At 41.6% G+C, this 27366-nt stretch overlaps 1 protein-coding gene across 2 annotated transcripts in view; it reads left to right on the top strand.

Moving 5' to 3' along the window:
- Positions 1–27366, top strand: part of SLCO5A1 (solute carrier organic anion transporter family member 5A1) — a 159374-nt gene that overhangs the window by 52151 nt on the left and 79857 nt on the right. For both annotated transcript variants that reach the window (XM_053558799.1, XM_053558800.1), the window contains 2 exons: positions 18754–18886; positions 23523–23740. In XM_053558799.1, the coding sequence (XP_053414774.1) occupies positions 18754–18886; positions 23523–23740 (351 nt within the window). The remainder of the gene's footprint in view (positions 1–18753; positions 18887–23522; positions 23741–27366) is intronic.

Genomic DNA, 27366 nt, shown 5'->3' with positions numbered 1-27366 from the left:
ATATACAGTCTGAAGAGGAACCTCTTCCTTTTTTTCCCTCAGTGTTTTGTAGTTTTCTTTGTAGAGACGTCTCACCTCCTTTTAAAGTATATTCCTAAGTATTTTATTTTCTTTGTGACTATTGTGAATGGCATTAAATCTTTGATTTGACTTTTGGCTTGATGATTATTGGTGTATAGAAATGCTGCTGGTTTATGTACATTGATTTTGTAACCTGAGACTTTGCTGAATTTACTTATCAATTCCAGGAGGCTCTTGGAGTTTTCTAAATATAAGATCATATCGTCAGCAAAAAGCAATAGTTAGACCTCCTTTTTCTCATTTTGGATAGCCTTATTGCTTTCTCGCCTAATTGCTCTGGATAGGACTTCAAGCACTGTGTTAATAGAAATGGTGATGATGGGCATCCTTGTCTGGTTCCAGTTCCTAGTGGAATCCTTTTAACTTTTCCCTATTCAGTATGATATTGGCAATGGGTTTGCATATATGGCTGTTCAGTTTTGAGATATGTTTCTTCTATGCCTAGTTTGTGGAGGGTTTTTGCAGGAAAGGGTGCTGAACTTTGTTGAATGCTTTTCCTTCATCTGTTGAGATGATCACATGGTTTTTGTTTTTTGTTTCTGTTTATGTGGTTAAACACATGATTTACATCTGTTGAATCATCCTTGCGTCCCTGGGATGAAGGCTTCTTGGTGATGGTGGATTATTTTTTTGATGTGCTGTTGGATTTGGTTTACTAATGTTTTATTGAGGATTTTGGCATCTATATTCATAAGGGATATAGGTCTATATATTTTTTTTGTGTGTGTTTTGTTATTTCCTGGCTTTGGTATCAAGGTGATATTGGCTTTGTAGAATGAGTTCAGGAAGATTCCCTCCTTTTTTTTTTTTTTTGAAACAGTCTCAATACTCACCTTGGGTAGAGTGCCGTGGCATCATAGCTCACAGCAACCCCCAAACTCTTGGGCTCAAGCAATCCACCTGCCTCACCATCACGAGTAGCTGGGACTGACAGGCCCCTGGCAAAATGCGTGGCTAATTTTTTTTTAATTTTTAGTAGAGACAGGGTCTCGCTCTTGCTCAGTCTGGTCTTGAATACCTGAGCTCAAGCAATCCACTTGCCTTGGCCTCCCAGAGTGATAGAATTACAGGTGTGAATCCCTACACCCGGCTGGATTCCTGCCTTCCTGATGTTATTGAATACTTCTTAAGTATGGATACCAACTCTTCTTTGTAGGTCTGGTAAAATTTGTCTGTGGACACCTCTGATCTGTCATTTTATTTTATTGTCATTGTTGGAATATTTTTATTACTATTTTAATCTTGCTGCCTATTATTGGTGTGTTCAGAAGTTCTATTTCTTTCTGAGTCTTGGGAGGTTGTGTGTTCTAGGAATTTGTTCACTTTTTCTACATTTTTGAGTTGATATGCATAGAGATAGTCATAGTAGTTAGAGAAGAGATAGGTTTACAGAGTAAGAGCAAGATATAGGCTTACAGAGCAAGATAACGTGTGCCGTGGACATAGACTGTGAATGGCCCCATTGTCCCAATAAAAGCAAAGAGGCCTCCTTTTTCATATCTGGTTGAGATTATTTGGGTCCTTTCTCTACTATTTCTGGTTAATCTAGCAAGAGATCTGACAATGTTGTTTATATTTTCAAAGAACCAACTTCTTGTTTAATTGAGCCTTTGTATTTTTGTTTTGTTTTCCTTTTCATTTAGTTCTGCTTTGACCTTTGTTATTTCTTTTCTTCTGCTGGTTTTGGGTTTGGTTTTCTCTTCTTTTTCTAGTTCCTTGAAAATTATCATTAGATAGTTAATTTGTGATCTTTCTGGTTTGTTAATCTGTGATCTTAATTTTTTTTTTTTTATGTAGGCATTTAAGGCTATAAATTTTCCCCTTAGGACTGTTTTTGCTGAGTTCTGTAGATATTGACTTGTGTTACCTTTGTTATTCAGTTCAAGGAATCTTTTGATTTCCATCATAATTTCATTATTAACCCAATAATCACTCAGCAGCAGTTTGTTTAATTTCTATGACTTTGTGTAGAATTGAGTGTTTCTTTTGGAGTTGATTTTTTTCCACCATGGTCTGTTTCTTTTGGAGTTGTTTTATTCCACTGTGGTCTGAGAAGATACGTTGTATGGCGTATCTCATTCTGTGCTGTTGAATTTTTTTGGATATGTTTTGTGCCCTAATATATGATCAATCTTGGAGAATGTTCCATGTGCTAATGAGAAGAATGTATATTCAGTAACTTTTGGATAAAATGTGCTGTAAGTGTCTGTTAGGCCCATTTGTTTTAGAGTCCCATTCAAGTCAAGTATTTCTTTATTTATGTTATGCTTGTATGATCTTTCAAATTCTGTCCGTGGGGTTTTGAGGTCCCCAGCAATTATGATGCTGCTGTTTATGGCTTTGCTTAGATCTAGTAGTTTTTGCTTTTTGAATCTGGGAGCTCCTATGTTAGGTGCATAAATATTTAGGATTATTATATCTTCTTTTTTTTTTATTAAATCATAGCTGTGTACATTGATATGATCATGGGGCATCATTCACTAGCTTCACAGACCGTTTACCAAGTTTCACATATACCCTTGTAAGATGCTATATCTTCTTATTGAAATGGTCCATTTACCATTATATAATGACCATCTTTGTATTTTCTTACCATTGTTGATTTAAAGTTAATTCTATCTGTTGTGAGACATCTATACCTGCTTTCTCTTGGTTTCTATTTGCATGGAACAACACCTGCACTTAAATGTTTTTTTGCAGCACAATTCACAATCCCAGAGATATGGAATCGACCTAAGTGCTCTATAGTTGATGAGTGAATACACAGACACTCACACACACACACACAGACACTACACACACTCACACAGACACTCACATACACAGAGACACTACACACACACACTCTAACTACACATCATGGAGTACTACTGAGCCATACAAAGGAATGAAATAATGTCATTTGCAGGTACTTGGATGGAACTGGAGCCCATTATCCTAAGTGAAGTATCTCAGAAATGGAAAACCAAGCACTGTATGTTCTCACTAATAAGTGGGAACTAATAGGTGGGTACACACAGGCACAAATTTATATAAAAGACATGAGAAGGCAAGAAAGGGGGGTGAGTTTGGGAAAAATCTAATGGGCACAATGAACACTATTCTGGTGATAGGCACACCAAAAACCCTGACTTAAGTATTATATAAGATATCCATATAACAAAAACACTTATGCCTCCTTAATTAGTATTTTGATTTTTATTTATTTTAATTAATTTAAATTAATTAATTAGTTAATTTTTTTTTTTTTGAGATAAAGTCTTAGTAGCCCTGGGTAGAGTACCGTGGCATCCTAGCTTATGGCAACCTCAAACTCTTAGGCTCAAATGATCCTCTTGCCTCAGCCTCTCAAGAAGCTGGGACTGCAGGCACCCATCACAATGCCTACTAGTTTTTCTATTTTTAGTAGAGACAGGGTCTGGCTCTTGCTCAGGCTGGTCTCAAACTTGTGAGTTCAAGCAATCCACCCGCCCCAGGCTCCTAGAGTGCTAGGATTACAGGTCTGAGCCACCTGGCCAGGTCTTAATTAGTATTTTTTTTTTTTTTCTTTTTTTATTTTTGGCCGGGGCTGGGTTTGAACCCGCCACCTCCGGCATATGGGACCGGCGCCCTACCCGTTGAGCCACAGGCGCCGCCCCTTAATTAGTATTTTGAAATAAAAAAGTGAGATATAGAAATTAATATGAGTCTGTAGTCAACAAATAATACCATTAATATTGCTTGAAAGAAAACCTCTGGGAAAAACAGTAAAACTGTAGAATTTCCCAGCTTTCCATATAAGAATTTACTCTACTGCTGTAAGTTGTTATATGATAGAAAACAAAAGTCTTAGTCATAATAACTTAGTAAAACTGTATTTATAAATTATCTTTCTTGTTTTTTAGATAAGAAAAAGTCAGGGATTATCTATTCTCAATTCAGATGAATTTATTATATTCTTTCATCGATGGAGTGGTTACAAAGGAAAATGCTTTAAATTGGGACAATATTAATAGTCTCTACCACATAAGGATGTAGTGAAGATTAAATAAGGAAGTACATACAAGGCCTTAGCACAGTATCTTACACATAATAAACGTTCAAATGTTGTCTTTTAGTAATCGTTTTTCTGTCAATAGACTTGGACTCCTAACACTTCTCTAAATTCAAGAATAAGCTTTCCAATGAACCCTAGTACTGTCTTACAGGACTAGCACTAATTCCCATGGATTGATGAAAAAAGGAGGAACATTACAGTTATCCTAAAAAGATTTATGTCATTTGAATGTCTATAAAATCCATTGATGGCCATGGTGGTGCCAACAACTGTAGGGACATTCATACATGACGTTATTCTATTTGTGCTTGAGTATTATTCTGGACCTGGCTCCTTCCTATGGAAATCATGCTTCTTTGAGTGCCGGGAAAGCATCATGTATTACAGCTATGGCTGTTTACCTGGAAGGTGCTTCCTGGCAGTGACCTACTGTTCCCAGGAGATAAATTGAAGCTGCTTATAACAGCTGATCTGCTCTTCTGAGTCTTCACTATAATTACTGAAGTAAATGTCACGCAGTGTCTTTGGAATGTACCTTTCAGATAATGTACATTTCCCTGCCATCATTATGGCAGCCAATTAGTGATGAAACTGGAGATGGAAATGTAAATTATGAGCTTCTTTTAAATTTTGGGTGATTTTAAGACTTCTGTTGCTAACAGTTTCAAAAATATTTTGAGATTCGCCATTCTTATGTGATTAATTGCTTAGTAGTAGAGACCTAATGATATGCTTCTTATCATGACAATTTTGTTACTTTTTTATGTTTTGGAGTCATGTACCCCCGAACGGGAAAGAGGCCAGGCTTTGATTTCAGATATATAGTCAAGTTATAGTTTTGATACTACCACTTACTAGCTGCTGAGCTCCTTAACTTCTCAGGGACTCAGCTATATATTCATAAACTAGGAATCATAATGTTCTTTTCCCCCACAAAGTTGTGAGTGTTGAATGTACAAAAAATGTGACTTGCCTAGCATAGTTTTTGGGAGGTAGTTATTAAACAACACTTCTGATACTGTTTTACTTCAGTATGAATTATTGTTTAACTAAAATATTGCTTGCGGCTCTGTGCCTGTAGTTCCAGCGGCTAGGGTGCCAGCCATGTACACCATACCTGGTGGGTTCGAACCCAGCCCAGGCCTGCCAAATAACAATGACAACTACAACCAAAAAATAGCTGGGCGTTGTGGCAGGCGCCTGTAGTCCCAGCTACTTGGGAGACTGAGGCAAGAGAATCACTTAAGCCCAAGAGTTTGAGGTTGCTGTGAGCTGTGACACCATGGCACTCTACCAAGGGCAACATAGTGAGACTCTGTCTCCAAAAAAAAAAAAAAAAAAATTGCTTGGGGTTTACATCTTTATAAATCAAACCTTGGAAAAGTTGCCAACCATGGAAAAATTGATTATAGAAATAAATTTTCTTTTTATACAAATAGTCTTTCTTTTTACATTTATAATTTTATTCCACATGGATAACCTGTTAAAACACTTATAGAAACATGATTTCTTTGTTTTGTTGAGATCGCTTAGATAACATCTAGCAAAGAGGTGAAAATGAAAAGAAATAACGTTTGCAGACATTTAGCTGAGACCTGGAGCAAAGTAAATGCTCAATAAATGACTACCATTTTTTATTATAAGGGTCAACAATTTGTATTTTATATAAAGGGCCAGATAGTAAACATTTTAGGCTTCATGTGTTGTATTGTTTCTGTTGCAACTATTTGACTCTGCTGTTGTGTGAAAGCAGCCACATATAATATGTAAGTTAATTTGTCTTACTCTTTTCCAATAAAACTTTGTCAGACTTGGTGATAGTTTGTTAACTCTTGATTTATTGTAATGGGTTGGCCTGTAAGAAGTCATTTTAAACTTATTAATTTATATTCAATAAGAGAAATATGAAAATATGGAAAGTTATAAGAAAAGCACCAAAAAAATCCCATTGTAATTTAGCTACCTTAGCTAACAACTTATAACACGTGTGTTTTCCTTCTAGTCTGTTTTCTTTTTTTCTTTTTCTTTTTTTTTTAATTTTAGGTTAATGTGAAGATACAAACAACCAGGTCAAAATATTTGAATTTGTTAGGTAGGGTCCGTCATGGAATTATATCCCTTACTCAAAAGGTATGCCGAACACTCCCACCCCCTGCCTATTCAGCCGGTCTGTTTTCTTAAATGACTCTTTGGGGGTATACCTGATATACCATAAAATTCACCCACTCTTATATAAATCAGTAATTTTTAGTAAATTTATAGAGTTATGTGAGCATCTAGAACCCACTTTTAAAGCACTAGTTCTTTTTTCCTAAAGTAAAATTCACATAAACTATGCATTGACTCGGCGCTTGTAGCCCAGTGGTTACGTTGCTGGCCACATACACCAGGGCTGGTGGGTTCGAGCTTGGCACGGGCCAGCTAAACAACAATGACAATTACAATTAAAAAAAAAAATAGCTGGGCATTGTAGTGGGCACCTCTACTCCCAGCTACTTGGGAGGCTGAGGCAAGAGAATTGCTTAAGCCCAAGAGTTGGAGGTTGCTGTGAGCTGTGACGCCATAGCACTCTACTAAGGGCGACATAGTGAGACTCTGTTTAAAAAAAGACAAACAAGGGCGGCGCCTGTGGCTCAAGGGGTAGGGCGCCGGTCCCATATACTGGAGGTGGCGGGTTCAAACCCAGCCCCGGCCAAAAACCAAAAAAAACCAAAAAAACCCAAAAAAGCCCACAAAACAACAAAAAAAAACAAACAAAAAACTATGCATTATTAAATATGCAATTTGAAAAGGATCTTAATTTTTTTTTTTTTTTTGTCGTTGTGTTGTAGTTTGGCCGGGGCCAGGTTTGAACCTGCCACCCTCGGTATATGGGGCCGGCACCCTACTCACTGAGCCACAGGTTCCACCCAAGGATCTTAATTTTTAATGTACTTTGTAAGATTTATTTCTAAATATTACTACTAATACTATTTTATTACTATTTAATACTTAGAAATAAATGGTAAGTAATTTATGCTATTGTAAATGGTATTACTTTATTTTCTAATCATTTCCAGTATTTAGCTTTTAGTTGCTAGTAGAAATCTTACTGATTTTTTAATATTGATCTTGCATCCTGAAAACTTGCACAAACGGGTAGTAGTTTTTTTTTGCAGTTTTTTTTTTAAAGTTTATGCTTTTGAAATAATCATGATCACAGTGTCAAAGAATTTTGTACCTTTTATTTTGCTTAAGTTTTCTGAATAAGTATTTCTTCAAGGTATTAAAATCTCTTCGCTGCATTATGTCTCAAAATTTAGTAAGCAATCACTCTATTATTAATGTTATTTCAATTACATTCATAATGTGGTGATAAAGATCATTATGATTTATATGTGAATTACTGTCCAAAACTTGATTGTATAATTTTGTGCTAGTAATGGATATGAATAATTAATTTACTGATTTTGTGTCTATACTAAGTACTGTTATATTTTAATCTTTGCTAGTTTATTAAATTAAAATTTTATCTCATTGTTTGCAAATTCTATTTGTTTGGTAACTAGTAATGTGAAACTTTTTCATGGGTTCATGCATGTTTTGATTTAGTCTCTTATCCCTTTTCTGTTTGTGTTCTAAGGAAGTTCATTCTTAACATTTTATTTATTTATTTATTTATTTATTTTTTGAGATGGAGTCTCAAGCTGTTGCCCTGGGTAGAGCGCCGTGGCATCACTGCTCACAGAGACCTCCAGCTCTTGGGCTTAAGCGATTCTCTTGCCTCAGCCTCCCAAGTAGCTGGGACTACAGGTGCCCACCACAACATCCAGCTATTTTTTTTTGTAGTTGCCATGGTTGTTTAGCTGGCCCAGGCTGGGTTCAAACCCACCAGCCTCGGTGTATGTGGCTGGCACCCTATCCGCTGAGCTACGGGTGCTTCCCCATTCTTAACTTTTTCTAAAACTTTTAATTTTTTTCTTCCAAGAAATAATTTAAAAAAATTTAGCCTAATGTTTTTTATGCCTTTATAATAGCTCTCCTGTGGTCCTTCCCGAGGATCTAATGAAGTTTATAGTGATCAGTCACAGCTGGTCAATTTGATGTTTTAGACTCATAGCACATTAAACCCTTCCCCCTCCCCTGTGACAGATACTACTTAAGTGTGACTAGTTGCTTCTATAGGTACCTGTATGCTCCTTTTTAGGGACGAAATTATTCTCTAAATAATTTTTAAATTACTTTGAAAATATTTCTAAAGGAAGATAGTGAATTTAACCAGCTATTTTTGGCTGGGTGCAGTGGCTGACCCCTATAATCCTAGCACTCTGGGAGGCTGAGGCAGGAGGATCCCTGGAGCTCAGGAGTTTGAGACCAGCTTGAGCAAGAGCAAGACCCTATCTCTACTAAAAATAGAAAAACTAGGCTCGGCGCCTGTGGCTCAAGTGGCTAAGGTGCCAGCCATCTGAGCTGGCGGGTTCGAATCCAGCCCAGGCCCACCAAGCAACAATGACGGCTGCAACCAAAAAAATAGCTGGGCGTTGTGGTGGGCGCCTGTAGTCCCAGCTACTTTGGAGGCAGAGGCAGCACAATTGCTTGAGCCCAGGAGTTGGAGGTTGCTCTGAGTTGTGATGCCACAGCACTCTACCCAGGGTGACAGCTTGAGGCTCTGTCTCAAAAAAAGAAAAAAAGAAAAGAAAAAGTAGCTGGATGTTGTAGTGGGCAGCTGTAGGCCCAGTTACTTGGGAGGGTGAGGCAGAAGGATCGTTTAAACGATCTGTGAGCTGTGAGCTGTGACACCATGGCACTCTACCCAGAGCAATAGTAGGACTTGGTCTTAGAAAAACCTAAAAATAAAAAAATGAAATAAACTGACTATTTCTCCTATGGTAGTGAGGAAAATCTATTTAAAATCTACTTCAACCCATTTGCCCTCTCATTTGTGACCTCACATGCTCTCTGGATGTTTTAGCAAAGTGATAGACTACTCCCTGACTGCCTGGCAGCTGTTCTTGTGCTGTCAGGCCTGTGTCAAAATAACTGAATCACTTAAAAGCAAAAAATATTACTGCTCAAAATAACTGAGATCAAGGGCCTCTTATCTGCTTGTGCTTGTGAGTAGAAGGAATAAGAGAGGGAATATTTTCTTTAAATAGGGTGCTATGGTGCCATGAAGCACTTTGGCTGTTTTTCAGGGAATTAAGCAAGTTGAATGAGAGTGGGTATCATTGCAGTGAAGCTGACTTGCCCTTCACATTCTCTTGTTATCTGCAGTAATTGTGTCATCAGATGTATACAAGAGGGTGACCTGCAATCACTGAGTCCCAGACCAGGGTTAATAGTCCCTGGAGGACCTTAACATGCACAGAAAATGTTTTCCTATGGCACTGCCCTGCGAGTAATCCCAGACCCTGAGACTGGACCTAAATTATATTTGTAACCTAAACCACTGTCAGCATCTGTTTCCAGCAGGGTTCATTGCCACATGGGACAGCTGTGGAAGCGGGTTCTATGCCAGAGAGAAGGTGGAGAAGCCATGGACGAGGAGGGATGAGAAGCGGGGTGTGCGGAGCAACTTGGATAGAGATGGTGATAAATTAGAGGTCAAGTTCAAAGGGTGTGCAGCAAATCTGGGTCAGTTATAAGGAGGCCCTGAGGACTCAGGAAATCCACCTGGGGAGGCTGGTGGCCTGTGGAGTGCCTGGCAAAGGCAAGAGTCGGGGCTCTGTGGCTGTGAACACAGCAATCAACTCTGTAAATCAAAGACTGTATTGGGGAGAGGTGGGGTGGCTGTGGAGGTCTCCCAGGGACAAGACATGGACGGCTCCTCAAGGCTCTGCTGAAAGGATAAAGCTGCAACTACTTTTGTTATTTCACTCAAGATTCAGAGTCCTTCTCTTCATCCTTTCTGCATTTAAGGAATACTCACTAGTGCTGATGGTCAGCACTGCTCAGGCATGAAAGGAGTGTCAGGGAGAAAAATGGGTCTTGTTCCCACAGAACTGACCTTCCAGTGGGAGAGACAGAAAGTGAACTAATAAACAGGTGAACTCCTTATGGTGGCAGGTGTGCTAATGAAAACTCCAGTGGGGTGGGGTGACAAAGTGACAGGAGCAGGTGGCACGCTGTAGACATATGGGGAGCCGTGGTTTCTCTGCAGAGTGATATTTGAACAATGCTCTGGAGGAAGTGAGGGGTGATGCCGCGAGTGTCTGGGGGAGGATCTTCCTGGTGGAAGAATGACTGTTTGGTGTGGGTCGGTCACCTGTTTACTGATTGAATCATGAAGACCAGTCCCCATGAATGACAGGCCATTGCGATTGTGTGCAATAAGGGGTGGGTAGTTCCCAAAAGAAAGCAGGTTTGCTTTTCCCAAAAGAAGAGGGCCCAGAAACTCAACAGATGGAAAGAAAAGATGTCCAGCCCAGGGGAAGGTCATGGCTCCTTCCTTGAATTCAGCCTAGAAATGAAGAGGGTGAGGGGGAAGAGGAAGTGCTTCTCCTCCCAAGACCTGGGGACTTCGGGAAGGAGGTGGACAGAGAGACCGAGGCCCACTGACCGGTGGGAGGGAAGATGCGCATGCTCGGGCAAGGCCTTGACTGCCCTTCCAGATGCTGGGTCTCCCCTCTTCAGGGAAGGGACTGGTTCTGCCACCGCCTTGTGGGGAACAACAGGAAAACCATTCCTGAATGGCACTGACCGGTAGACAAGCCACTGGCCATGCTGCTGGTGGTCCTCATTGACTTCAGAAAAGAGAGGCTGGCAGCCTGGACACAGCTGCAAGTGTACCGAGGCCCAGGAGGGGACTAGGAGGAGGGCAGTGGCGACACTTATCTGCCTCTTCCTGGGTGCGAGACCACTTGCCGTTCCCTGAACTTCACGAACTCCCAAGCTTGACAGCCAGTGCCCCTGTGGGCTGCTTGGCTTCTCTGCACTCTCCCTCCCCAGCTAATTACAGCTCGTCATTCCTCTCCCACCATCCACAGCCTTGCGCTGGTGTTCGTGGCACCTCTTCGCTGAGCCTTCAGTCAAGGTCAGTTTCACATGTTTCTTTCCTAGAGGACCACACATCAGTTTTACCACCTTTGCGATGACCTGTCCTTGTCCTGGTAACTTGTATCAGAGTGCATGGATGAATGGGTGTCCTCTAGCCTTGCAATGTGAAGTCCTAGTCAACCTTTTAGGGGACAAGCCTGGGCAGGGGGTGACTGTGCAGCCTCCATGGTGCTGGGATCCTGATACTGGCTTTGCTTGGGCCCACTGGTTTCTTAGGTCCAGTGAGGCCCATGAATGGCTGATCACTATTAGGAGCTCCGACATCATTTTTGGGGATTTAGGGACATAGGTTTCTAGGCAGGTTGAGTTATTTAGTAGACTGTAGCGTTCAGAGAGCTCTTCCTCCAAGGTTGCATCTGACCCCATGGAACAACCCTGCTTTTGAGATAATTCCTGACGCAGGCCTCTTCCTCTCCCGAGGAGCAGTTGGGAAGGTCAGCTGGCAGGGCCAGGCCAGAGCTGAATGAAGAACCCTCTGTGTGTCTGTTTTCCTCCTGGACCTGGTTTTTATCAGTGTCAGGACTTATTCCTCAGAGAGCTTGGACTTAGACTCACATTTTCTCATTGCTGGGCAGTGTTGAGAGAACAGACATAGGTCCCAGCTAATCCGAGATGCCATGTGTGAAGTGAGACTTGAGTCCTGGGGAGATTAACTCTCAGCTACTCATGTTCCATGTTTAACTGTCCAGAAGAGCCGGAAGGGGTGGCTCAGGCAGCACGACAGAGACGGTGAGTGAGATGGGCCCTGCTGCGGTCTGACACCAGGCCCTGGTTCCCCTGAGCTCTTATCAGAACTGATCACAGAATAAGCACAATGTAACAGAAGAGTAAGATAAAGACTGTTTAAAAACATAATGTAAGAGGGATAAAAAAAGGAACAAGAAACCACTCACCACTAAAAATAAAATCAAAGAGTATAATTAGAGTTTAAAGTTTCAAGGTCAAGAGAATTTATACAAATAAGCCTAATACAAACAGCGCTGAAAAAGTAAGCAAACTACTTAAGGTATGAGATACAGAAAGTAACAGAACATGTTAAAGGAAAATGTGAAAATGAATATTTAAAATTCAAACCCTTCTGGAAAATGCTTTAAAAAGATAAAATACATTTACAATTAAGTAAGATCAACAGCTCAAAAATTTTTTGATGTAAAAGTAAGACGTTAGCGTACCATAAAGGTTAAGTCTCTAGGGGAAGGTTAAAAATGGGATGGGTAAATGGGATTAAAAATAGAAGTTAATGTGCTTTCATGTGAAAAGCAGAAATGATCACAGAATAGGGTGAAGAGTAATTTAAGAAGAAAATGAAAATGGGAAGTGTGAAAGTAAAGAGCTGGGGGCAGATAAGTGCAGGAAGCTGTGGCATGAAGCTGTCAAGGAGCAGCTGGGAAGCTGCAGGTGGGATGGAGGGAGAGCCACCTCTTTGCTGAGGCAGCCCTGATGGCCAAGGCCAAGGTGAGGGTGCAGAGCCGGCTTCGCCCCTGCTGAAGGTGGCCCTTTTAGCTCCTTCTCATCACACATGGCTTCTTAACTCCAGGGAGAAACCTGGCTAGGCTTGGGATGGGTTAGGACTATAGCAGCAGTCCTTACAGGGGGATCTGGTTCTGTGCTGTGTATGTATAACAAAGCTCTAAATAGGTTGATACAATCTTCAGGGGAAGAACCCCAATCAGACATTTATGATAGCAAAAAGTAGGTGTCTATAGGGGATTGTTAAAGGAAATATGGTGTAGCCACATGATGACATACCACTTAACCACAACAAAGGTTGTAGAAGCACTTTGGGAGGCTGAGGCAGGTGGATAGCTTGAGCTCAGGAGTTTAAGATCTGCTTCAGCAAAAGTGAGACTCCATCTCTATTGGGCGGCGCCTGTGGCTCAGTGAGTAGGGTGCTGGCCCCATATGCCAAGCGTGGCGGGTTCAAACCCAACCCCGGCCAAACTGCAACAACAACAAAATAGCCGGGTGTTGTGGTAGGTGCCTATAGTTCCAGCTGCTCGGGAGGCTGAGGCAGGAGAATCATGTAAGCCCAAGAGCCGGAGGTTGCTGTGAGTCCTGTGATGTCATGGCACTCTACCGAGGGTGGTAAGGTGAGACTCTGTCTCTACAAAAAAAACAAAAAAAAAAGAAAAATAGAAAATATTAGCTAGGCGTGGTGGCACATGCCTGTAGTCCCAGTTACTTGAGAGGCTCTGCTCTTGAGAGTTTTCTCTAAATGAATTCATATTATATTTTGTAATCAGTACAAAATGTTTTAGGAAAAACCCTAAAATTTGATTTTAAAAAATAGCAACAGATATAGGCTCATGCCCAACTTTAGGAAGATACTCTACATTGGCCCTTCTGTGAGGAAAGATTGTGATATTCTTTTTCCCAAAGCCCATCCGCCCAGCTTGTCATTGAAACCAACTCTGGGATCAACAATAGTGACTCTAGAAAAGGTAATTTATTGGCTGGGCATGGTGGCTCGTGCCTGCAATCCCTGTAATCCTAGCACTCTGGGAGTCTGAGGCAGGATCACTGGAGCTCCAGAGTTCCCAACCAGCCTGAGCAAGAGCAAGACTAGGGAGGGACTCCGTGGTCACCACGCAGAAGGCAGACTGGAGCCAAGACCGGAGGGATGCCGCCTGGAGATGTGAACGGGTGAATGAGGTGGACGCACAGTCAGGAGAGAAATGGTATCCAGGGCCAAGGTGAGGACAGAAATGTCAGCTGGGCGGTAAAGTGATTGCAAAAGAAGGGAGTGAAGAATGATAGGACCTCAGGTGGTTCAGTACCTGTCCTGGTCTGCATCATGTCCTCCCCGATTTCAGGGGTTGAGGCCTTTACTCCCAATGAGACTGTATTTGGAGACAGAGGCTCAGGGAGAGTAGATTATTAAGGTGAAATGAAGTCATAAGTCCTAATCTGCTAGGCCTGGCACCCTCCTAAAAAGAGGAAGAGAGACATCTGTGCTCTCCCTGTGTGTGTGCAGAGAAGTGGCCACTTAAGGACACAGAAGGTGGCATTTCAAGCCAGGAGGAGAGGTCTCGTCGGAAACCAACCCTGACGACACCTTCATCTTGCAGGTTCAGCCTGCAGAACTGTGAGATGATGAGCAGCTGTTGTGTAACCACCAGCACTGTGCCGTCTTGTTAAGGTGTTCTGAGTAGACAAGGACAGTGTCTTAGCCCGTGACCCTGAGCAGGTGACGATGGGTGTTCTTTTGATGTGTAACCTGTATGTCTGGCCGAGGTGAGGAGGAAGCAGAGCCCAACAAGGCAGGAAGCAGAGACACAGGTTAGGAGATAAGGGACAGGCTTGTTCTTTTTATCACGAGATGCAATCAATCCATAACATTTATTGAATGCCTCCTGCGTCCAGACACTAAACCGTGTGCACTGGGCAGTGAGGCATGGTAACAAGACACCTTATTTCTGTATAGTCCTTCTTCCTGTTTGTGCCATCTGCCCGTCCATGCCACGGGCTTTACAGGTATGAAGTCATTCAATGCCTGCGGTAACCCCTGCAGTAAGTACTTTTACCATGTCAACTGCAGGTGAAGAAACCGAGGCACAGAGAGGTTAAGCAACCAGATAAAGGAGGTCACACAATTAGTAAGAGTTAGTGGTGGGACTTGAACACACGTTATTTGGAGTCTGTCCTTTAACCCACGTAGTACTACATACGGCGTGGTTCCTGCTGTAAAGGTTGTAGAGCTACTTGAAAAGATAAGATATAAATATTTGAAGAGATAAGTGGAAGTAAAAAGTAGGGCATATTTAATCTCAAAGGAATGGAATGCTTTAGCACTCTCTCAAAGGGGAGTGTGCGCACTCCAGGTATGTAAGACGAGGCACTAGAGTGTAGGAAGAAAAGATCAGAACTTTTGTTTAGATTGTTGTTAGTAGTTCATTGAAACTTCCAGTGTAAGCTCTTCATCAATGGGATCGTTAGATCTCATAGGAGTGAAAAAAACATGAAGTTATCAAGCTCTCTGGAAGAAATATGGACTGACGTCTACTGGCACTGGCTGAGATCTCAAGTGACCATGTGTGCTGGGGAAGAGTTCCTTCATTGATGGCTACTGCTGTTAATGACAGTAGAAGGTCCATCACCCGCACGGGAGCAGCGAGAGCGCTGGGGAGTGGAAATGCCCAGGGGCCCCGCACCTCCCTCACTCTCTGGGTATAGGGCTTTTGGCAGGGCACACCGCTGGCAAGAATCCCTGCTCACGGAGCAAGTGCTGAGACCCTAAGATGGGGACGTGCCTGGAAGGCTGAGGAGTGAGGAGGCCTATGTGACTGCAGCCCAGTGAACGGGCAGGAAAGGTTGATGAAGGGGAGATACGGGGAGGGGGACAAATGTGCCAACTGGTCCTTTTAGCTACACAGAGACTGTGCTGTGAGTGAGACTGGACCACTGGAGGGTGTGAGCACAGTAGCAGCAGGGTCTGGTGTTTCTGGAGGATCATGAAGGCTGCTGTGTTGGGAGCGCAGTGCGGGAAGTAGGACAGGAGCCTGGAGACCAACTGGAAGGCCTAGAGCAGTTTTCCAGATTTAGGGGTGACTCTGCTGGACTTTTGCCATGTGATAAAAATATATGTTTTTGATTACATTGCTGAATTTTGAAAAGCTTTGTCTCTATTTTATAAAGTACTTAAGGCAGCTTTGTGAATGCCATTTAATCAATTTTACATTCACTGGGTAATTGTGTGGTCTTGCCAGTACACAGCCTGGAATGCCCCAGGCAGAAACAGGAGGCAGAAATGCCCCTTTTCCTTGACTGTGTTTGTAAGACAGTCTCTTTCATGCTAGAAGAACTATTTTGGGAGGATGATTCATGTCACATTTTGGCCTCATTACAGTTTTAAGTTGTAAATGATGCTGGTTTGCCTGGAGGTATAAACATAACTTTTATCTTTGTGTGCATATGGGAGTACCTGCAACTGAAAGACTACTTTCTATACTCGAGTTACAGTCTAGGCTATAAACAAAGAGAGTAACCTGATCTGTATCAAAATTCTGATTTTATTTGTGAAAAGCATGCTTCTAAAAGAGTACCAATCGCTTGTGGCTCTGCCTCCGTTCTCCATTTCCAAACACAGATGGAGAGTGGAAGAACCTAATGTCTTATTGTTATAAGCAGATGATTCTGTAAAATAAACACTGTGCTTTCTTCTTTGAAATAGTGTGAAAAGTGAGAGCAGGTGTTAAATTACTGTCTTGCTATCTGTAGTTAAAGTAACAGAAGGTACAAGATTATTCAAAGTTTATTTAGGTGCAGGTGATAAAGTAAGGTGAAGCCATTCTGATGTTCTTGATTTGCTTTCTGGTAAACATAGTACTATTTAAAAGATATTGCAAACATTTTTATTTATTCAGTGCTTAAAAAGGCACAATGGTGCGGGGGGCCAAGGGAAACTTCTCCTTCACCCATGGAAGGGTCCTGAGAAATCAACTCACAAAAGACAGATTAAGTGGAATAAAGACACACACATTTATGTAACTACACATGGGGAGAATCCAAGAGTAACTGCCCACCTGGGAAGGGGGTTTGGAAACTTATAAACTATCTTGGCAAAACAGGTTATGGGAGGGGGAAAAAGAGAGATTCCATTGAGAGGCAATACATTATTTTTAGGTAGAATGAATGGATCTGGAATAGAGATTAACTTGTGAACAGTTCTCTTTGACAGTGAAAGAGTCTGTTCTTGGTCTTACGGAGAAGGGAAGAAAAAAAAACAATTGTTCTTGGTGGGTCTTAGGCAGTTAAAGGAACTTCAACTTCCCTGGGTGGTGGAGGTGGGGAAGTTCAGGGAGCCCTGGAGGCTTCTTCAGTTCTCTTTGTCAAAGCTCCATACTTTGGGATATCAGTTTCTGAGCCCCAACGTCGGCAATAAAGATGAGAAACACTTAACATCTGCCTTTATTATCATGCCTTACATACAACAGTGCCTTAAAAGTGTTTATTGATTTGTCCTCAAATTAACTGAGTTCAAACAGGAAAAAACGTGGCTAGATATTTCTATGACTCTCAAGAAATTCCTTATTCTATTTTAAAATTGGCAAAATATTTAGTTTAGAATTTATCTAAAATGGACTAATATCTTTGTCCATTTGTGTTGCTGTCCCGGCAGAGGTGTCTAACCCTCAGCCCTCGGGCCACATGGGGTCATGTAAAGGCTTTTTCCACTTATTTGTGGTGTTAGATATCGTAAACTTTATGCATGGACATTTTTTTTTCCTCATCTGGTTTCGTTAGTGTTTGTGTGTTTAATATGTGTCCTAAGACAGTTCTTCTAACAATATGGCCCAGAGCAGCCAAAAGGTTAGACACCCTTGCAGGAATACCTGAGGCTGGGTAATTTATAAAGAAAGGTTTCTGTGGCTCCTGGTTCTGTGGGCTGTACAAGAAGCACAGAGTCAGCATCTGTTTCTGGAGGAGCTTTAGGAAGGTTCCACTCTTGGTTGGAATAGAGTTTTGACTCTATTCATTCCTAAATGAACTGATTGCTAAAAAGAGCCTGGCACCTCCCCCCAGAGGAAGAGAGAGGGGGAAGGTGCCAGACTCTTTTTAGCAATCAGTTCATTCAGGAATGAATAGAGTGAAAACTCACTCATAAACTATCAGGAGGCCCAAGCACAAGGCCATCCTTGAGGGGTCCAAGGGCCCCCCCCCACACCTTCCACTAGGCCCTACCTAGGATCAAATTTCAACATGAGGTCATGAGGTTCGGGGGGGGGACAAATATCCAAACTATATCAATTACAGAAGGGAAAATAGGAAAATAGAAAAAAGTTAAAGGAATGCTAATGAAATTGTTATTGTTTGCTATAAGTCAATTTTGATGGCAAATTTCTTTTGGATACAATGACAACCTTTCTGATCCGTGGCCAGGGAGACATACCAACCGTCTTTCCCCTCGACCCTGGGCATGTGTTTTGAAAAATTATTTTCTAGTCTATCTGTGGTTGGTGCTTTCCATTTGGACCTTACGACACAAAGAATATTTATTCATCTTTAAGTAAGATTCTTCAATTAACAATAAACTAAATGCACTATAAGACCTTATGTGATTCTAAAGTGATGGTTAAAAAAATATTAGCAATTTGAAGGCCTGGAAGTAGCTTCACAAATTTAACTGAATTCTGCTTCCAGCCTCATGCCAACATCTGTCATTGAAGTCCCTGCTAGAATCTTCCAGCTATGCAAACGATGCCTACGTTTCCCCCCTTATTTTGTGATCCCCCCTTTCCTGTCACTCTCTTTCTCTTGGTTATTCAATGACTGCTTCATTAACTAGCTGGGCTCTTTTAGAAACTTGAGTGTACTGGTTCTGGAGGTGGAGCCAGAATATTTATATTAAAAAATAAAAGCAGCTAAAACTCTCTCTAGGTGATTCTGATGGTTAAATAAAGGATGGCTTAAAAAAATAAATAAAATAAAGGGAATGCTCGAAACCCAGATGTCTACATAGACACACATCTCTGAAGTTCTCCATTTCTGGAAGTTAACTGGATATGGCTGTGACTTATCTATGATATGACAGTGGAGTGAGAGAAAGCTGTCCTATAAGTGACGTGTTGCTGTATTTCACATTTCTCCTTCTGTCTCCTCAGCTGTCATGTATGTGATGGGAGCACTTGGCCCTGCAGTGGGATATTTACTAGGTGGACTTCTTATTGGTTTTTATGTTGATCCCAGAAATCCCGTTCACCTTGACCAGAATGACCCTCGTTTCATTGGAAACTGGTAAGAATTATTTTCTAATGTTTTGTATTTCATGTCTTTATAAGGATAGTCATAGTACTCTTGTGGTTACCATAAAATTTCACCAAGGGAGAGATGAAAAATAGCTGAAAGAACCCTGGGAGGGGGTTACAGGCAGAATCATAATCCTTCCTCCAAAGATAGCCACGTGCTTATCCCCAGATCCTGTACATATGTTCCTTTACGTGGTGAAGGGAGTTTGCACATGTGATTAAGTTAAGGACGTTGAGATTATTTTAGAAGACCTGGGCAGGCTCAGTGTAATCAAAGGGAAGAGGGAGGCAGGAGGGTCAGCCGGAGAGGGGGATATGAAGACTGAAGCAGAGGTTGGAGTGATGTGCTGTGAAGGCAGAGGAAGGGAGTGGTGAGCGGAAGCAACCAGGAGAAGTAGGGAAAAACAAGGAGTTGGCTTGCCCCCTCGACCTGCAGGAGGAATGCAGTCCTTCCAGCCCACTTTCCTCTTCTGAGGTCGAGAACTATAGCACTGATCAGTTGGTGTTGTTTGAAGCCACTAGGTGTGTGGTGACTTGTTATAGCAGCGATAGGAGACTGATACAGGGTGTGACAGCGGCTTCATCTGCATCAGGCTGTTTCCTTCATGGCGGCATGAAGGGCAAGGGCGGCCATGGCTGTGTAGGGACTTCCCTGTTTACTTCAGTCATGACTTTCACTATCTTTTCTGTGCCTTTAAAAAACTATGTTCTGCCCACTTTCTTCTTAGATCTGTACTTCTGCTTGACAACCCTCTCCCCCTGCCCAGAACTCTGCTGATGTTATTCCTTGGTCCTGCTCTCAGTGATTCTTTTTCTTGGTAGTATTTTTTTCCCTACATGTGCTAGAGATTTAGCTGTTCTTTTACTCGCTAGGCCTTCATTGTCCTGCAGGGAAGTCGTGCTTAGTCCTAAGAATGAGAACTGCAACTTGAGCACCATGTCGTTTATCTGGATAATCAGGGCTGTGTTTGAGGACCTTGCAGTCCTCAACTTGAAGGTAATAAATTATTTCTTCAAGATTGCAAGCGCTAACTAAGAATAGTGGAGTCCTGAATGCGTTGCGCATGGATTAGAAATAGGTGCAGATTGATAAGAAAATTTCATCTTCTAACAAAGGGACTATTTCAGTATTAGAAATTACATGTGTCAAGTAATTACGAGTTTCTTTGAATACTTGTTCTGTGTTTCATTACAGGATAATAGCCTCCTAATTCTGGGAGTAATGTTTAACGTGTTTTCAAAGCATTTAACAAATGTTGTTGTACAACACTTTTTATTTTCACATATAATGCTCTTTGAAGCTGGGAGTGCTCTTTGAAGCTGGGAGCATAGTTGAATTTTCAAGTCATGCAAGAGGGAGTTCCCCTGACAGCATGGGGGAATAACACAGGGGTTTTAAGTTCCTGACTCATAATGAAATTTTTGGTCTCAGCTGTTTTCTTTTCAGTTCTGAAATAAATCACAGTAAGGTTTTTTTTTTTTCATTGTTAGAAAACTAAATTATTAAAATCTATTTGTGAATGCCCAGTGTGTATCCTGTGTTCTGTACAGGTGTCCAGGAGAAGGGCATGGTAATTAGGGAACATCTGAAGGGAGAGAGCCAACCCAGGGGCAGGGAGAAGGAAGGAGGGCAGGAGCTCTAGTCTTACATATGATTTATGCTGTCTTTGGAAAGTTTTCTGGGAGACATTAATCTCGTTGGCAGCAAAGTGGAGCGATTAGGAGGATAGACTCTGAAGCCACACTGCCCTGGGTTTAAACCTTACTCTGCCACCTAGTAGCTACATGACCTTGGGGAAATCACTCAGTACCTCTGTTTTTTGTTTTTTGTTTTTTTTCATTCCTTTTAAATCCATAAGAGAAGATAGTTACAGTACCCGCTCACAGCGAGTTTGTATAGGCAGGGCTCTGTGTACAGAGTTCCTGTTACACAGTATGGGTTAGCCATTTAGTCCTTTGAACTTCATCAGTGTTCAAGTAACTTTATCCTTTTTAATGGCTTAATGTTAGTTCTGTAAATGGTAAAGATCACCAACATAGAAATATATATATATATATATATATAAAATAAGGGTATATTTAAACATGTTGTTGAGCTCCTCTGTTTCTAACAGACTCCTACCTTGAACAAAGACATAGTTATTGGTTACCACAATGCATACAATGTCTAGCAGCAATGAGAAGAAATGAATGAGTCAATAATGCTGTTATTTATTGAGTACTTACCCCCTGATAAGCATTGTACAAAACTTTGCACACATTTTCATTTAAACCTTGTAACAACAACGTAGTTACAAATATTAAGCCCATTTTGCAGACACGGAAGTTGATGCCCAGGGAATTGAATGACTTCTCTGAAGCCTCAGAGGCAGTGAGAGCTGGGATAGGAAGCTGACTCCAGGGCGGAGCTCTTGGTACACTTAACTGGTGCCCTTGGTGAAAGGTCTGTGAGCAATGGTTCATGAAAGGGATTTGTGCACCCTCGCTTTTCAATTCCAGCTATTCTTGCTATGTTTTTTTCCAACATATAATGCGCACTTTCTGGTCTTACTCAGCTTCTCTTAGGGTTCGTTTTAGCAACATCATTTCTTCACGTTTTATACTAGATGTTACAAGAGACTTGAAGAATGTGGGCTGGTTTGCTCTGCTTGGAAATGACCCCACACTTTCCTATTATTTTTGTTTACCTGCTGTAATTCTTCCCCTTCTGTGCTGTCACTTTGGGCTATTATGAGTGTATCATTAATGCTGGTATATGATTGTAAGTCAATACCTGGACGTGGGGAGGACAGGGAGTGTAGATCCCTAAAAACCAAACCAGCCAAACAAAACTAGCTACCGTGAATTGATCGCTGATCTGGGTGTAGACATTTTATTAGGTCCATCATAACATTGTATTCAATTTTGAATGACCTTCAAACACACTTATTACCCATCCCTTCCATATGAGAAGGCCGATTTGGGAAAGCAAAATCATTTCACTAGGATCTCATAGTTGGCCAGTGGAATATAAAACGCAGGTCTGTCTGAAAGCACAGCTCATGGACTGCGCCCTCCCCTCCACTGCCTGCCCTCTTCTGAAGAGAGCAAGGGAAGCCCAGGGGACTAAGGCAGTCAGGGCTGGAGTGTGTGGAGGGAGATTCCAGAGAGGTAAGTCCACAGCCAAGCTCTAAAGGGGCCAGGCATTATAATGGCTATGTTCACGGCAGACAGATAAAAAACAATTTTTTAACCTATCTCTTCCAGTGTATTTATTCAGCAAATTTTTTGAGTACCTAATCTGTATCAGCACTGAGAGTGCTGGAAGTCTGTCTGCCCTGAGTAAATCATCTCAAAATAGAGCCTTATTCTGATTATCTTAAAATTATTTGACATAACTTGAAATATCTTTAAAACTAGCACCCTGGGTTTATTAAGGACTGGTCGTTGGCATCCTCTCAACCCAGCTGTGACCTTTAGAAACCTTTAATAGAAACCTTCTTTTTTAAAAATGAATTTTCACTTTGCAGTTGGTCTGTGTTCATACTAGATTGTATTCAACATGAATGCTTAGAATGCTGCCTGCATTCTGGTTACAGGTGATGGAAACATACTGAGTATTCATGAACTTGGAAGCTTCAAGGGCTGAGTATGGAGTTGTGGCCACCCTGTTAGGTAGGACCAGAGATTGGTTAAGGCAAGGGTGAGAGGGATGAGAAGTGGCCCTATGGGAGATTCACGCAAGCGAGAAGCCTAAGACCTCTACCCAAGGCTCTCATATAAGACTGGAATTCGAGCTCCTCTCTGCATTTGCTTCCTGGCTCTCTGCAGCGTGGCAACCTCAGGCGAATTTAAAGGCAGAGTCTCAAGTTTACATACGCACGTCCTGCCTCTCTCAGAAGCTCTCGGACCCATTTTAATTTCCCCTCTCTGAACTTTGATAGCATTCATTACCTGCACCACATTATCTCGCATTTGTGTTCATTCTTTCATTTCTTGGAGATGATTTCTTCTACTTTTGGCATCCTTACATACAGTTTTAAGTTATAGAAAGCAAGGACCTCTAAATGTCTTGGATCGCCCTCATACTTGGTGATTGTGAGGGTTGGCTAAGGGAGGGTTCAATATATTCTTAAGTGTTTGCAGAAAAACATTTGAATACCACCCCCAACTTAAAATGTATTTCACACACACAAAAATGTATTTCACATGAGAGAGTAATGCGTGTATTCTAAGAAAAAAAGTGTCTATATCAATCTGCAAAGCTACACAATTTATATTATTCTTCCATTAAAATGTCTGATTTGGTGGTTTATTATAAAATATACATTGTACAAGGGTAACAATGTTAGCAGAACACAGCCACAAGTGTCAAAAATATTTGCATGAAACTCTAATTCGGTTGCTGATTATAATATTCATTATGATGCCAGTATAATCATTGAGGAGATTGAGTCTCAAATCTACCACAGAAAGGGAGAGTCCCTTTAGTTTCCTAGTGTGTTCAGCTTCCTGTCACTTTACAACTGATGAAGGGAAAACGTTTTCTTTGGAGAATTTTATCACCTTGGACTTCTACTTTGCTAATTTGCTCTCGCTCACCAAACGAAAGCCATAAATGTTATTCACATTTCCCAATTTTTTAGGTGGAGTGGATTCCTCCTTTGTGCCATTGCAATGTTTCTTGTGATATTCCCAATGTTTACTTTTCCAAAAAAGCTTCCGCCACGACACAAGAAAAAAAAAAAGAAAAAATTTTCGGTCAATGCTGCGAGTGATGACGACGTTATGAAGGAGAAATCAAGTAACAGCGAACAAGTGGATAAAAAAGTCTCTTCTATGGGATTTGGAAAGGATGTCAGAGGTAACGTATGTCTCTCAAATCAATCCGTGCATGGTCCTTGACATCAGTGCTACTCAAAGTGTGGTCCCCAGACCAGAGCTGTCCCCAGCTGCCTGTGGCCATTCTGCCACTGTGTACATAGTGAGATGGGAAGACAGTGGGGCAAAACTTTTTTAGCAATTTGACTGAGTAATTTTATATCTGTTGAATGTAATAATAATAATAAAGTTGGGCTCATATTTTGTATGTTTAAAAGAATGAAGTTTCTAATAATTCATCCTTCATGTATTTTGTCAAAGTATCAGTAGATGACAGACTGGAAATAATAGTTTTTCAAAAATGGTCCTTCCTCAGAGATAGTTTGAGAAGCACTGATTTAGATCATAAAGATACAGATGTTTGCAGGTATCATTTACTAGAACTAGAAATACCTGATTTTTAAAATACTGAATTAGGTAACAGGTGGTTTGTTTCAAGGGGCCAGTGGCTTTGCTAGTGTGGCCTCGTGTGTATATAAGTACATGTATAAAATCTACTTCCAGAAGGGGATTCTTTTAACAGTAGCTCTGTCAAATGCTTGCAGCTGGGCATTAGAGGGTGGCCGGATATGCAGCTCCAAACCCAGTGTAGAAACATTCACCAAGTTTCAGTGATGTACTCATTTATTTCTTCAGTTTTATTTCTCTTAACTATGGTCGCTTAAGACCATCAGAAAACACATATTTCTTTTTTTTTTTTTTTTTTGTAGAGACAGAGTCTCACTTTATGGCCCTCGGTAGAGTGCCGTGGCCTCACCCAGCTCACAGCAACCTCCAACTCCTGGGCTTACGCGATTCTCTTGCCTCAGCCTCCTGAGTAGCTGGGACTACAGGTGCCCGCCACAACACCCGGCTATTTTTTTTGTTGTTGTTGCAGTTCGGCCGGGGCCAGGTTTGAACCCGCCACCCTTGGCATATGGGGCCGGCGCCCTACCTACTTAACCACAGGCGCTGCCCAGAAAACACGTATTTCTGATGGTCTTAGGAACCGAGACACTGCTCCTCATGGGCGGGGGGGGGTCACCACGACATGAGGAACTGTATTAAAGGGTCACGGCATTAGGAAGGTTGAGAACCACTGCTTAGAGTATCTAATATGTATCATTTGAAGTAAGTTCACTATGTTTCAAAAGAACAACTTAAATTTCTGGGACTCATTCTGCTAGTGATATAATTTGTAAGTTTTTACAAAGCTGAGATTCACTATCCAGGTCTTGCATTAAAGAATAGTTGCAAAGCTTTCATTTTGAGTTAAATCTGACTTTGATGTTGGGTGTTTTGGCTCTCCCTTGTAATCCTAGCATTCTGGGAGGCTGGGGGTGGTGGTGGATTGCTTGAGCTCAGGAGTTTAAGACCAGCTTGAGCAAAAGCAACACCCCATCTCTATTAGAAATAGAAAAATTAGCCAGGTGTTGTGGTGGGCGCCTGTCTCAGCTACTTAGGAGGCTGAGGCAGGAATATTGCTTAAGCCCAGGAGTTTGAGGTTGCTGTGAACTATGATGATGCCACTGCGTCTTACCTAGGGTGACAGAGTGAGACTGTCACTAAACTAAACAAAATATATCTGACTTTGAGTCCCAGATCTTTTGTTTTTTATGGAGCAGGACTTCTTTTGGTCTTTATTTTATATTTGAAATTTGAATACCAGTATTAGCTCCTCCAAAGAGGAGGTGGAAGATGGTAACTTACACTTCCTTAGAAAGAGAATTATTTGGACCATAGAGAATGGTGCCCTTCATGGAAATTCTGTTGCCGAGAGAATGAGAGAAGGAAATTTACTGCACTTTCCATTCTGTCTCCACATTCTTATGACAGACATTGGGAAAATCAGACTCAGTGTTATCATATTCTTATTATAAATTATGCAGAAATAGGGCTGATTTAAAACTCCACAAAGGACAAAGTAGAATTTTCCGTGTGTCTGCATTACATTCCAAAACAGATTAGCATTGATTTCATCAAAATCCTACTAATAAAAATAAACACTTAAAATGTTTAAGTGGATCAGTTTTCCTGGGGTTTGAGGTCTAGCATTTTAAAGTCCTCCAAATTTAACTGGGCATCTTCCTCTACAAAAATTTTGGTGGCAGCTCACTGTAAAAAAAAAAAAGAAATTATACTTTCATGTTCATTTTTAATCTTTTAAGCTTAATTGCTTAGCATTGTACGTTAGCATAAATTGCAACAAATTCTTCTGTGCTAGAGTTTTGTCTGTGTTAGAGTGCAGTGTATTTCTAATGCTAGCTAAATAAAATAGTTACACTGAGGTGATGAACTGATTTAAAGAGGCCGTGGAAAGTTACAGAATTTTGTTCATCAGAGGATAAGGTTGGCATCATTAAATTCTCTGAATATTCCCTCTTACAGAATGTGGTAGTAGAGATGAATGAACTATGGTTTATCCTTAGAGACCTTAGAGTCCACTGAGGCGGACGACCAAGTACAGATGGAAATATGTAAAAGACCCTAAGAAGAGAACAGATATGGTGGTGTGGAGGTCAGAGGCTGGCGAGGGAACATCTAGGGGAGAAATCAGGGAAGGCTGCCTGGGGGAGGTGGCATTTGAGATGAACCTTGAAAGATTGAGGGAACTGAATTCTCTCCATAGGTGAAGGTATATAGGCATATTCCAGGCATATTCTAGGCAGCAGAGCACAGGCCAGAAGGCAGACCTGTGTAGATGAAAATGCTGAATGAGATTTCTGTCGCTGGTGGGTGCCTAGATGTGGTAGAGATGGAGGAGGTAGGTTGGGAAGGGGAGGTCGTCTATATGGTGGTAACTAGGAGGGGCAGCTTTTCATGGGACTCTTCCCTAATGGGGTGTGGAGAGGTTTGGACGGGATTTGGCTTGGACTCCAAGAGGTAGATTCAGGAGAGAAAGGAGTGAACTGGAGGGAGGGAACCCGTATGGGAAGCTAAGGACAGAGCCCAGGTGAGAGGGTTTGGCCAATAGAGAGGAAGGGGAGGCCGGCAGCCTGCTGGGCCGGTCCTCCTGATTTGACCCTTGGTCCCTTTCAGCCTGCTTTGAACTGAGCAGCCAGGGAGACCCTGTTACAACGCCAGTCCTCTGCTCAAACTCCCGCCTTCCAGTTACTTTACTTCTTACCCCATATCCTTCCTTTGGTCTCATTTATTTGTTCTGCTTCAACCACATTGGGCTCATTGCTGGTCCCCAAATGTGCTGGGCGTGCTCTAACCCCAGGGCCTTTGCACCTGCCAGGCCTGTTCTGGGAGGCTTTTCAGGGTAGTCTTACTCAGATGGCCCCTTTTCAGCAAGGCCTTCCTTAGCCACCCTGTTTAAAGTCTCCAAGCTCCTCTCCAAAGCTTCTTCGCTCCTTCCTTTCTTTATTTTTCCCCTCAACGCTCATCACTAACCCACTATGTATTTTCCTCATTTTCTTATCTATTGTCTCCCTGGTAGGAAAATAAGCTCCACCAAGGCACGATTTTGTGGCTGTTGTTGTTGATCACATCTCCTGTTGAGATTATAACACTTAATAAGTACTCAGTAAATATTTGATGAATGAATTATTGAATGAGAAGAAGAAAGAAAGAGGTCATTTCCATAGGATATGACAATTGATATGAGAATGATGGGGAGGATGGTAT

The sequence above is a fragment of the Nycticebus coucang genome, chromosome 13 (genome assembly GCF_027406575.1).
Source record: "Nycticebus coucang isolate mNycCou1 chromosome 13, mNycCou1.pri, whole genome shotgun sequence".
Taxonomy (NCBI): Eukaryota; Metazoa; Chordata; class Mammalia; order Primates; family Lorisidae; genus Nycticebus; species Nycticebus coucang.
The sequence above is the reverse complement of the archived record's forward strand: the minus strand, read 5'-3'. Positions and strand labels throughout refer to the sequence as shown.